General features: G+C 52.3%; 1 protein-coding gene across 2 annotated transcripts in view; it reads left to right on the forward strand.

The window, feature by feature from the left end:
- RARB (retinoic acid receptor beta) overlaps positions 1–12,973 on the forward strand; it is a 182,574-nt gene that overhangs the window by 166,242 nt on the left and 3,359 nt on the right. For both annotated transcript variants that reach the window (XM_013975483.2, XM_005698926.3), the window contains exon 6: positions 12,127–12,331. In XM_013975483.2, coding sequence (XP_013830937.1) covers positions 12,127–12,331 — 205 coding nt within the window. The remainder of the gene's footprint in view (positions 1–12,126; positions 12,332–12,973) is intronic.

Here is a 12,973-nt window from a genome sequence, read left to right on the forward strand (position 1 = left end):
CAGTTTCAGTTTCAGGACGTCTGACTGACTGGTCTGTTCACATTTTCTCTCTCTTCCTGCCTCCGTCTGTCTTCCTTTCTTCTTGGAGTTTGTCCGTTTCTTCTGGGTTCTCAGTTTTATCGGCGTATAGTTGCTTGTGATAATAATCTCGTACGATTCTGTTTCTTTGCACTGTACCTTCTCTTTTTTCATTTCTGATTTCATTTCTTTTTTTTTTGGATGAATGTGGCTAAAGGTTTATCAATTTTCTTTATCTTCTCAAAGAAATGGCTTTGGCTTCATTGACCTTTGCTGTTTTTTTTTGTTGCTGTTGTTCATTTCTATTTTTTCTGCCTTGCTCTATGATTTTTTCAAACTTTGAGGTTTTGTTGTTGTTCTTTGTCTAACTGCTCTAGGTATAAGATTGGGTTGTTTGAGGGGGGTTTTGTTTGTTTCTTGAGCTACATTTGTATTGCTGTAAATTTCCCTCTTAGAACTGCTTTTGCTGAATCTCGTAGGTTTTTGGGTTGTGATGTTTTCATTTTCACTCATCTCTAGGAACTTTTTGGTTTCCTCTTTGATTTCTTCAGCAATCCGTTGTTTGTTTAGTTACATTGTTTAGCTTCCAGGTTTTTGTGTTTTCTGGAATTTTTTTCTTGCAGTTGATTTCTGATCTCATAGAGTTGTGGTCAGAGAAGATGCTTGATATGCTTTCAGTTTTCTTGAATTTGCATAGGTTTGCTTTGTTGCCCAGCATAAGATCTGTTCTGGAGAATGTTCCCTGTACACTTGAGAAGAATGTGTATTTGCTGATTCTGGATTAAATGCTCTATGAACATCGATTAAGTCCATCTGGTGTAATGTGTCCTTTAAAGCCTGTGTTTCGTTGTTGATTTTGGTGTTAGATGCTCTGCCCATTGATGAAAAGTGTTAAAGTCCCCACGGCTGCTGTGTTACTGTCGGTTTTCCCTTTTATGGCTCTCAGCATTTGCATCATATATCAGTGTGCTCCTGTGGTGGATATACAGATTCACAGTGACATTTTCTTGGTGATCCTTGTGATCTTTATGTAGTGTCTCTTTTTGGCTCTTACAAGTCTTTATTTTAAAGTCTGTTCGTAGGATTTCCCTGGCAGTCCAGTGGTTAGGAATCCACCTTGCAGGGCAGGGGACACCATCCGCTCCCTGGTTGGGGAACTAAGATCCCACATGCTGCAGAGCTCCTGAGCCTGCGGCCACAGCTGCCGGGCCTGCACACCACACTGCCTCCTGGGGCAGCCAGAGAAGCACATTTGAAAAAAGAAAGTCTGTTTGTCTGATATGAGTATTGCTCTTTGAGCTTTCTTCTGATTTCTCTTTGCATGGAATACTTTTTCCTATATTTGAAGTGGGTCTGTTGTAGAGTAAATGCTCCAACCAAAAGACATAGACTGGCTGAAATGGATCAAAAGGAAATCAGTCCTGAATATTCACTGGAAGGACTGATGCTGAAGCTGAAGCTCCAATCCTTTGGCCACCTGATGCTAAGAGCTGACTCACTGGAAAAGACCCTGATGCTGGGAGGGATTGGGGGCAGGAGGAGAAGGGGACGACTGAGGATGAGACGGTTAGATGGCATCACCGACTCAATGGACCTGAGTTTGGGTAAACTGCGAGAGTTGGTGATGGACAGGGAGGCCAGGCGTGCTGCGATTCATGGGGTCGCAGAGTTGGACACGACTGAGTGACTGAGCTGAACAGCACTCAGTCTTTGCTGCTGCGTTCAGGCATGTGAGGACCCTCTGTAGTGGCCGTGCACGGGCGTCTCTTGCTGCCGAGCGCAGGCTCTCGGGCAGGCGGGCTTCAGTCGCTGGCGCTCACCGGCTTCAGCAGTTGTGGCTTGCAGGCCCCAGAGCGTGGACTCCGCAGTGTGGCGCACGGGCTTAGTTGGCCGCAGCGAGTGGAGTCTTCTGGAGCCTGCCTTGGCAGGCAGTGTTTACCCCCTCTACCCCCAGGGAAACCCCTTCTCCTGACTTGATGATTGACTTTAGCGTTGTGTTTGGATTCCCTTTTCTGTTTGGTGTATCTGTTGTAGATTTTTCTGTTTGCAATTACCACGAGTTTCTCTTTAAAAAAAAAAAAAAAAACGGAGTCGTTTGGCTGCCGCACGTGGACTGTGCATTGCGCCCGCGGGGCTCCCTCCCGTGGCCCACAGACTCGCTGTGGTGTTTGGGCTCAGTACTCTCGGCACAGGTGCTCGGTGGTTGCATCGCGTGGGCTTGGCAGCTCCGCAGCGTAGGAGCTCTTGGTTCCCCGGTGCTGCGCTGAGTCCCTCAGTCACGGCCCCATGACCCAGTCTGTGACCCCATGGACTGCATCCCGCCAGGCTCCTCTGTCCGTGGGATTCTCCAGGCAAGAACCCTGGGGTGGGTGGCCACTGCCAGGGATCAGACCTGTGTCCCCTGCCTTGCGAGATGGATTGCTAGCCAGCGGACACCAGGGAAGCCTTGCCGTGAGGTTTTGACGTGGCATCTTCTGTGTGAACAAGGTTCGTGTGCTTCTGAAGCTGCTGGCCCTTTCATTTCAGATGCGCTTGCGGTCTGTGTCTGCCCCCCTGGCGTCTCGCTGCCTGGGTTGATGTCATTTCATGTGGGGTGATTTCCTACCTTGACTGTCCGTTTGCTTTCACTGGTAAGCTTTTCCGTTCATAATTTCCATGTTTCTAGTTTTGGCCTTTTCTTTTCCACTTAGAGAAGTTCCCCTAGTATCTGTTACAAAGCTGGTTTGGTAATGCGGAATTCTCTTAGCTTTCGCTTATCTGTGAATCTGTCGATTTTTCTCTTAGGTGTGAGTCAGCGCCTTGCTGGGTGGCTCATTCTTGGTTGTAGTTCTTCCCTTTTATCACTTTAAAAATGTGCCACGCCCCTCTGGCCTGCAGAGTTTCTGTTGAGAAATCTGCTGATACCCTAGGGAGTTCTTTTGTGTGTTATTTGTGACTGTTCCTTTGTTGCTTCTAATATTCTTTCTTTGCCTTTGATTTTTGCTGATGTGATTACTACGGGTCTTTCTCCTTGGGTTTATCCTGCCTGGGACTCTCTGTGCTTCCTGGACTTGAGTCTTTCCTTTCTTGTGTTATGGATGTTTTCAGCTGTCACGTCTTCAGATGCTTTCTCGGGTCCGTGCTCTCTCCTCCACGCGCATGTTGGCACGTTCAGCGTTGTTCCAGAGGCCTCCTCCTCCCTTCTCTTCTCTCTGTTCTGCTCCATGGCAGAGATCTCCAGCGTTCTGTGTTCCAGCTCAGCTTATCTGGTCTTCTTCCTCACTCTGGTTTGATCCCTTCTAATGTACTTTTCGTTTCAGTTATTGTTTATCTGTTGGTTTTTTCTTTCGTTCTTCCAGGTGTTTGTTAAACACTTCTTGCGCCTTTTCTGTGTTTCCTCCATTCTTCTGAACTTGTGGGTCCTCTTCACTGTCGTTATTCTGAGTTCTTTTCACAGCAGGTTGCCTGTCGCCTCTTCACTTCGTCGTTGTTCTGGGGTTCCATCTCCTTCCTTCATTTGGGACGATTCCTCTGATGTCTCATTTTGTCTTAACTTTCCGTGATTGCCTTTCCTGTTCCACGGGCTGCAGAATTGTCGTTGTTGCTCCTGTTGTCTGTTCCCTGGTGGCTGAGGCTGGGAGGCTTGTCCGGGCTCCCTGATGGGACTCCGCAGCAGGTAGAGTTGGGTCTTGTCCCTCTGGGGCGCAGGCCTGTGCTCAGGGAGACCTGAAGCTTGTCTGCTGATGGAGCAGGCCGTGTCCCCGTGCCGTGTTGCTCGGCAGCACAGGCTCCTACAGGATGTTTGATGGGGCTGATGGCGGCCTTCAGGGGGCTCACACCAGTGGGCACTTCCCAGACTTGCTGCTGCCGCTGCCTTTGTCCCCACAGTGAGCCTCAGACACGTGCTCTCCACACACCGCTCCCCCCCCAGCCTCCGCAGGAGGCCGTGCAGTGCCAGTCTCCCACGAGGCCACTGCTTCTTCCCCCAGGCCCTGGGATGCACAGATCTTCGTGTGTGCCCTTCAGGAGTAGAGTCTCTGTCTCCCCAGCTTGCCTGGAATTCCTGCAGTCGCACCTGCTTGCCCTCAAAGCCGGGTTCTCTGGGGGCTCCGCCTCCCATCGCCAGAGCCCCAGGCTGGGACGCCTGGGCAGAGTTTCTCTGCTGAGACTGTTTCCCAGTTTCTGCGTTGCCCACCCGGAGGCTATGGAGTTCGGTTTATTGTGACTCCTCCTTCCTGCCATTTCACTGTGGCTTCTTTGTCTTTGGGCGTGGAGTATCTTTTTAGTAGATTCCAGTGTGGTTTTTGTTTTTTGATGATGATGATTTTTCATCAGTTGTGATTTTGGTGGTGGTGTGAGAAGGGAATGAGCTCAAGCCCTCATACTCTGCCATCTGGAGCAAGGCTGTTTTTGTATGCCTTTTTCCTCCCTCCCTCTTTGGTTCCCTTCTTTTGTGATTTGATGACTGCCTTTATTGTTGTGTTTGGATTGCTTTCTCTTCTGTGTGTCTGTCTATTGTACAGTTTTGGTTTATGGTTACCACGAAGTTTTGATGCTGAAGTCTATACATAAGCAAGCTGTTTTAAGCTGCTGGTCGTTTAATTTCCGGTGCATCTCCGGTATCCGGCATGTGCGCTCTCCTCCTCTCACAGTTGCTGGTTTTGAGGTCATGTTCTGTGGGGGTGATTTCCTACCTGTACTGTATGCTTGCCTTTACCAGTGAGTTTTCCCATTCATGATTTTTGTGTTTCTAGCTGCAGTGTTTAATTTTCTGCTGGGAGAAGTTCCTTTAGCGTTTGTTCCAAAGCTGGTTTGATAGTGCTGGATGCTCTTAGCCTCTTGCTTGTCTGCAGAGCTTTTCATTTCTCTGCCAAATCTGAATGAGAGTCTTGCTGGGTAGAGTATTTTGGGTTGCAGCTTCTTGCTTTTCATGACCTTAAACACCTCATCCACTCCCTTCTGGTCCCCACAGTTTCTCCTGGAAGATAAACTGAGAACCTTGTGGAGATTTCCTAGTATGTTACGTTATTGCTTTTCCCTTCTCGCTTTCAATATTTTCTCTGTCTTTTCATTTTTCAGTTTGATTACCGTGTGTCTTGGCATGTTGCTCCTTGAGTTTGTCCTGCCTGAGACTCTGCACTTCCTGGGCTTGGGTGACTGTTTCCTTTCCAGTGTTAGGAAACTTTTCAGCTATCACCTCTTCAGATATTTTCTCAGGCCCTTCCTCTCTTCCCCTGCGTAATGAGAATGTTGGTGGATTTCGTGTTGTCCTGGGGGCCTCTTAGATTGTCCTTGTTTCATTCCTTTTTCTTTCTTCCATGGCAGTGATTCTGAGCATTTAGTCCTCAGTTTATCTCTTCATTCTGCTCAGCTATCCTGCTGCTTATTCCTTCTGGTGCATTTTATTTAATTGAAGGTTAGTTGCTTTATAGAATTGTGTTGGTTTCTGCCAAACATCGACACGAATCCGCCACAGGTGTGCACGTGTCCCCTCCCCACTGAACGTCCCTGCCACGCCCCTCCCCACCCCACCCCTCTGGGTTGATACAGAGGCCGTTTGCGATCCCCGAGTCATCCAGCACATCCCCATTGGCTGTCTGTTTTGCATATGGTAATTAAGTTTCCATGTTGCTCTCTCCATACATCCCCCCTCCTTCCTGCCCCCCACCATGTCCATAAGTCTCTTTATGTCTGTGTTTCCATTGCTGCCCTGCAGATTATTTCGTCAGTATAATCTTTCTAGATCCCATATATTTGCATTAGTATATGATACTTGTTTTTGCCTTTCTGACTGACTTCTTTCTGTATAACAGACTCTGGGTTCATCCACCTCATCAGAACTGACTCAAGTGCATTACTTTTTAAGGCTGAGTAACATTTTCTCATATAAACGTATCGCAGCTTCTTCATCCGTTCATCTGTCGATGGACGTCTCGCTCGCTTCCATGCTCTTGGTATTGCAACTCACGCTGCAGTGAACACTGGGGCACGTGTGTCTTTTCCAGTTTTGGTTTGCTCAGGGTATATGCCTAGGAGTGGGATTGCTGGGTCATATGGTAGCTTTATTCTTAGTTTTTTTTTTAAGGAATCTCCATACTGTCTTCCATAGAGGCTGTATCAGTTCACATTCCCACCAACAGTGCAGGAGGGTTCCCTCTCCTCCACACCCTCTTCAGCACTTATTGTTTGTAGACTTTTTGATAATGGCCATTCTGACCGGTGTGAGGTGATATCTCATTGCAGTTTTAATGTGCATTTCTCTAATAACGAGCGATGTTGAGCAGCTTTTCATGTGTTTGTTAGCCCTCTGGATGTCATCTTTGGAGAAATGTGTATTGAGGTCTTTTTTCCACTTTTTGACTGGGTGGTTGGTTTTTCTGGCATTGAGTTGTATCAGCTGCTTATATACTTTGGAAATTAATCCTTTGTCAGTTGTTTCCTTTGCTATTATTTTTCCTATTCTGAGGGTTGTCGTTCACCTTGTTAATAGTTTCCTTTGCTGTGCAAAAACTTTTTAAGTTTAGTGAGGCCCCACTTGTTTACTTTTGTTTTTATTACTCTAGGAGGTGGGTCATAGAGGATCTTGCTTTGATTTATGTCATCAAGTGTTCTGCCTGTGTTTTCCTCAGAGTTTCATAGTTTCTGGTCTTACATTTAGGTCTTTAATCCATTTTGAGTTTATCTTTGTGTTTGGCCACCTCATGCGAAGAGTTAACTCATTGGAAAAGACTCTGATGCTGGGAGGGATTGGGGGCAGGAGGAGAAGGGGACGACAGAGGATGAGATGGCTGGATGGCATCACCGACTCGATGGACATGGGTTTGGGTGGACTCTGGGAGTTGGTGATGGACAGGGAGGCCTGGCGTGCTGCAATTCATAGGGTCGCAAAGAGTTGGACATGACTGAGTGACCGAACTGAACTGAGTTGATGGTGTTAGGAAGTGTTCTAATTTCATTCTTTTACGTGTAGCCGTCCAGTTTTCCCACCACCACTGATAGAAGAGGCTGTCTTGGCCTCTTGTATATTGTCTAGTCTTGCCTCCTCCTTTGTCAAAAATAAGGTGCCCATAGGTGCATGGGTTCATTTATGGGTTTCTGTCTTGTTCCATTGGTCTACATTTCTGTTCTTGTGCCAGTACCACACTGTCTTGATGACTGTAGCTTTGTAGTATAGTCAGTCCCTGACTTCAGGGAGGTTGATTCCTCCAGCTCCATTCTTCTTTCTCAAGATTGGTTCGGCTGTTCGGGGTCTTTTGTGTTTCCATGTAAATTGTGAAATATTTTTGTTCTGGTTCTGTGAAAAATACCATTGGTAATTTGATAGGCATCACATTGAATATGTAGATTGCATTTGGTAGTACAGTCATTTTCAGAGTATTGATTCTTCCAGCCCAGAAATGTGGACTGCCTCTCCATCTGTGTGTGTCATCTTAGATTTCTTCAGTCAGTGTCATAATTTTCTGTGTACAGTTCTTCTGTCTCCATAGGTAAGTTTATTCCTAGATATTTAATTCTTTTTGTTGCATTGGTGAATGGGATTGATTCCTTAACTTCTCTGATTTTCCATTGTTAGTATATAGAAATGCAAGTGATTTCTGGGTGTTGATTTTGTGTCCTGCACCTTTGCTAAATTCGCTGAAGAGCTCTAGTAACTTTCTGATACCGTCTTTAGGGTTTTCTCTGCACAGTATCATGTCATCTGCAAACAGAGAGAGGTTTAATTCTTCTTTTCCAACCTGGATTCCTTTTATTTCATTTTCTTCTCTGATTGCTGAAGCTAGGACTTCCCAAAAGTATGTAGAATAATAGTGGTGAGCTTGTCACCCTTGCATTGTTCTGATCTTAGAGGGAATGCTTTCATTTTTTCACCGTTGAGAATAATGTTTGCTATGGGCTTATCATGTATGGCCTTAACTACATCGAGGCAGGTTCCTTCTGTGGCCATTTTTTGAAGAGTTTTTATCATAAATGGGTGCTGAATTTTGTCAAAGGCTTTTTCTGCATCTATTGAGATTATCATATCTTTCAATTTGTTATTATGATATATCACACCAATTTTGCATATACTGAAGAATCCTTACATCCTTCAGATAAACCCAAATTGATCATGGTGTATGAGGTTTTTAATGTGTTGTTGGAATCTGTTCGGTAGAATTTGGTGAGGATGTTTGCGTCTGTGTTCATCAGTGATACTGGCCCGTAGCTTTTTTTGTGTTGTCTTTGTCTGACCTTCTAGTGTGTTTTTCATTTCAGTTGCTGTGTTGCACAGCTTTCTGTTGGTTAAATTTTCTGGGTCTCTGTTAAACATGTTGTGTATTTTATTGGTCTATTCTGTGTTCCTTTTCTGAGATCTTGGACCATCTTGAGGACCATTACTCTGAATTCTTTTTTCGATTGCCTCTCTCTACCCCACTTAGTTATTTTTCTGGGGTTTCATCTTCTTCCTTTGTCTGAGACATATTTCTCTGCCATCTTATTTTTGCCCAACTCTCTGGGTTTGTGGTCTCCGTTCTTCAAGGCAGAACCGTGATTCTTTTGGGTTCTGGTGTCTGCCCGGTGGAGGGTGAGGTTGGTTCTGGGACTTGTGCGGCTCTGCTGGTGGGAAGGGCTGGAGCCCGCCCGCTAGGAGCCGCAGCTGGGTCTTGGCCCTGTGCTGGGAGGACCGTGTCAAGGGGTGCGCTTGAGGCAGCTGTGGGCTCAGCCGGCCTGCCGCCGGCGGGGCTGTCCTCTCGCCCGTCATTCGGCCTGAGGTGTCCCCGTGCTGGAACCCGCTGGCCAGGCCAGGCCTCAGTGCAGACGGCAGCCTCTGGGGGCGTCCACGGCCCCTCTCCCCCAGTGTCCTTGTGCCCCTGAGGCCCTCTCGAGCAGTCTGTGGTCTGGGCCACGCTCCCGTGGAGTCTGCTTTTGCTGGGTCTCAGTGCGCGTGAGCCTCGTGTGCCTCCCGAGTGGAGGCCCTGGTGCCCCGAGTCCTGTGGAATCCTTGCAGTCAGGCCCCGCTGGCCTCCACAGCCAGATGCTCCGGGCTCCTCCTCCCAGCGCCAGGACCCCGGGTGGGGCAGTGGCCATGGGGCTCTGGTGGTTGTGAGAGAATCTCGGTGGCATCGCTGTCCAGCGTGTGGGTCTGTGCCCCTCCCGCAGCAGGTGTGGGATTCGTTTGTTCTGTGGAAGTGCCCCTCCTCCCAGTCACTGGCGCTGCGTTGTCTTTGGAAGTGGAGTGTGTGTGTCAGTAGGTTCCAGGCCTCCAGCCGATGGTGGTTCACAGTTAGCTGGTGAGCCCGGGCCCCTTCCGCTCTGCAGACGTGTCTACAGCCAGCTGACCCTCAGCACCTGCCGGGCTGGGGGCCGCGGGCCGAGCCGGTGGCCACGACACCAGGGCCCGCGGTGGCCTGTTCATCTCGCCTGGCGTGCCTCCCCGAGCCTGACCTCAGGCTGGGCAGGGAGGGCCGGGCTCACCGCCCTGCGTTTCCTTCTCGGGCAGCCCCGTGCCGCAGGTCTCCGGGCGGCCGCTGTCCCGTGGGGCGGCCTCGTCACACCGCAGCCCCCGGGGTTACACGCTCCGATCAGGACCTGCCCCGATGGCCAGACAGTCAGTGCAGAGAACGAGATGGTGAACAGGTGTTTTCTCTCCCAAAGCACTTAGAAATTGCCGGATTCCATACGCCCCTTGCAGGGGGTTAGCAGGTGGGAGAGGTTCCTCAGTAAGTGGGTGCCTGTTCGCTCGTCACTGCTGTGTGGCCACCTCGCTCGGTGCTGAGGGGACAGCAGGGCGTCCCCGTCTAAGGGTTCGCACTGCTGCGCGGCAGTGACAGCCCCGAGCCAGCCAGCCGGGCCGCATCCGTGGCTCAGGGCGCGCAGGGGGAGCTGCGGGGCGCGGGTGCAGGCCGCGGGTGGGGGGGGTGTGGCCGGGAGGGCCGGGTGCGTCCCGCTCTGTTCCCCGGGTGTGCGCTGTCCGTGGTCTGTGACCCCGAGACGCTGCCCAGACTGAGCCCCCGAGGACAGTCTCGTCCCGCAGCCCCCGCTGTCGGGAGCTCACGGCGGGGCTCTAGGGGGGTGGCCGTGGGTACTCGGGGGGCTGCAGGCCTGACCGGGGCGGCCGATGCTTCCAGGCCGGCTCATCACACTTGCCCGGAGGCTGCAGCTGCTGCTGAGCAGAGGGCTGGGCTGCTGGGGACGCGGCGGCCACCTCCCGTGGCCTTGTCACGGCCCGGCCGGCCCCTGCGCCCGTCTCAGGGCCAGGTCGCGGGCTGTGCCCCTTTGCAGGTGGGCTGAAGTTCCACTCCCCGGAGGAGGGGCCGCACAGAGTGGTTTCAAACCGCCCCGTGTGTTACACCTCAGCTCTTAAACAGTTTTATTTCATGGTTAAAAAAAAAAATGGGTGAAGTGATATGAAGTAGTTTTTAGGACTAGTGTTCCCTGCTCCCGAGGAGGTGACGGCGCGCTGAGCCCCAGGTGGAGGATCGGCCGCCCGCAGACCCGCGTGGAGGGTCGCAGGCCCAGCTGGTGCCGGGGAAGGTGGAGGCCGGGGTCTGGGGGCCCGCGGCGCTGGGACGACTGCGGCCGGCGTGTGACGGCCGTGCACGCGGCTCTGCCCTGCCCGCCCGCGGCGGGAGGAGGGCGCCTGCCCCAGGGACGGGCGGCCCGCCTGTGAGCGCTGCGCCCCCGCCAGCCACTCGTCCGCAGCCCGGCTCTCCGACGAGGGGCGCCCACCCCGAGAAGGGCTGGGTCTGCCGCCGGGGCTGTCTTGGGACGAGCCGGGGCTCCGGGCTATGTCTCCGGGGCCCACGCCCTCCCCCGGCCCCGCGTTCTCCCCTCCCGACGCCCGCTCTCCTTGGTCGGCGGTGGAATCGCTGCATCAGAACCGCTTGTCGTCTGGCCTGAGGAGCGAGGCCCCGCAGGGTGGAACGGGTTTCCGGGGAGCCTTGGGCGCCTTGCAGACCCCGGGGGGCTCTTATGCGCGGGAAGCTGCAGAGGCTCGTCTGGTGCCTCTTGGCCCCACCGGAAGCGAGGGTAGAGGCCCCGCGCCGTGAGCCTCTGTGGACTCCAGGACGCGGGTCCCCTCCCGCCGGGCACCGCCTGGCTGTGACCTCGGCCCGTGATGTCCGGGCCCCTCCACGCTCTGACAGCAGGGCAGCTGCGGGCCTCCATGGGAACGCCGCCTGAGCCCCTCCGGTGGTGTGATGGGGCCGCCACTCCCGGTGGGGAGGTCCCCGCGAGGGCCACACTGGCTGGGGGTGGCAGACCCTCACGGGGCGGGAGGCCAGCTCCCTGAGAGGCGGCCGGGGTCTGGGGGCGGAGGCTGAGTGCCCAGGACCCATGTGCCCCAGGACAGGCTGGTGGCTGCAGGCTGGGGTGCCGGTGGTGTCTGCCTCCGGCGGATACTGCAGTTCGGGCCTTTAGAGGTGCCCTGACCGGCGGTGGGGTGACCTTGGCCAGTAGGGCTGCTTCTGCAGGAGAAGCCAGGCCTCCGGGCTGAGCCCCCTCCCCACCGTGGGGCTACCCTGCTGCCCCCCGCTGCGCCCAGCCCCTCGCTGGCTCAGCCTGTCCCCTGGGGTCACGGTCTCGGGACGGGGGTGTTCGGGGTGTCCCCCAGGTCGGGGGCCAGCCCCAGCTCAGCCCAGCCTTCCTGAGCCCGGAGCCCCTGGTCTGTAAAAAGCGTCGTCAGCCCGCCAGCTCCTCGGCTATCATAACAGAGAGCACGCGGAGCACTGGCTTTGCACTGGGTGCTTACAGTGTAAATGTTGGCCTTTTTTTTGGTGGACTGAGCTCTTCAAAAAAAAAAAAGACTCTTCCTCTTTCATCCCCAGCACCTGGCGCAGTGCCTGGGATATAAGTAGGTACTCAATGAATGTTTACTTGAGTCAAATGAATCACTTTTAGCATAAACAGATATTTCTCAAAATTTCTTGTGTCCTATTTATTATTCCCTAAATAAGGTTTCGCCCTTGTTTTGACGTGTGTGGTCTTTTGGAGGAAGAGCTGGAGCAGCGTTGGCACCCAAGGCCGGTGGGGTGGGGGAGCCCATCCGCCCCAGAGCCCTTGGAACCTTCCTGGGATTCCCTCCCTGGGTCCCCGGAGAGGCTGTCAGGCCAGGCCCGTGTTGATGATCCAGCTGTGGTGGTTTCCTCCCAGATTCTCAGAATCTGCACCAGGTACACCCCAGAGCAAGACACCATGACGTTTTCGGATGGCCTGACCCTGAATCGAACCCAGATGCACAACGCCGGCTTTGGCCCTCTGACCGACCTGGTGTTCACCTTCGCCGGCCAGCTCCTGCCGCTGGAGATGGACGACGCGGAGACAGGCCTTCTCAGCGCCATCTGCCTGATCTGTGGAGGTACCACCGCCCAGAACACCCTCGTGAGAGTCCGTGGAGAGCAGCTCACACTTGTAAATTATGGGAGACTCTTCATCTCCACTTTGGAGTTATTTTGCATGGAAAGGACATGTGGATGAAACCAGGCATGCGTGCTTAGAGTTTGTTGCATTTTTCTGTATTATTATAAGTTAAAGGCATTTGGGGTTTTCCTGCTCTGAAATAACAAAATGCTACTTCTGCATTGCACAGCTGCTGTTTTAAAGGTAGGATCAGACCATCGTAAAGTGAATTGCCTGGGGACATTCTTAGGATGAGTCCGGGAGCCTGCTGATGCTGTTTGCCAAGGCGGGGGCTAGGAAGTGTAGTCTCGGCATTGGCCCCCCCCACCTCGAGAGGGGTGGTGTGAAGCCAGGTTCTGTTTGGTGGTGACACCCTCACTGGCCCACCAGGAGCCACTGCCTTTAATTGGGGGCTGGTTTACCTGCATTTTAACCATCTGGGTGAGGGCTCCTCTAATTCAGTTCAGTAGTGACACCTCCTGGTCAAGCGAAGTAATTCTCTGCTTGGGATAAAGGCCACCAGCCTTCCAAATGTGGTTTGACCAACAAGGGCAGTCATTTTCAAGTATCACAGCTTAAAACAGTGGCGTCTGTATGCTCA

Source organism: Capra hircus, chromosome 27 (genome assembly GCF_001704415.2).
Source record: "Capra hircus breed San Clemente chromosome 27, ASM170441v1, whole genome shotgun sequence".
Taxonomy (NCBI): domain Eukaryota; kingdom Metazoa; phylum Chordata; class Mammalia; order Artiodactyla; family Bovidae; genus Capra; species Capra hircus.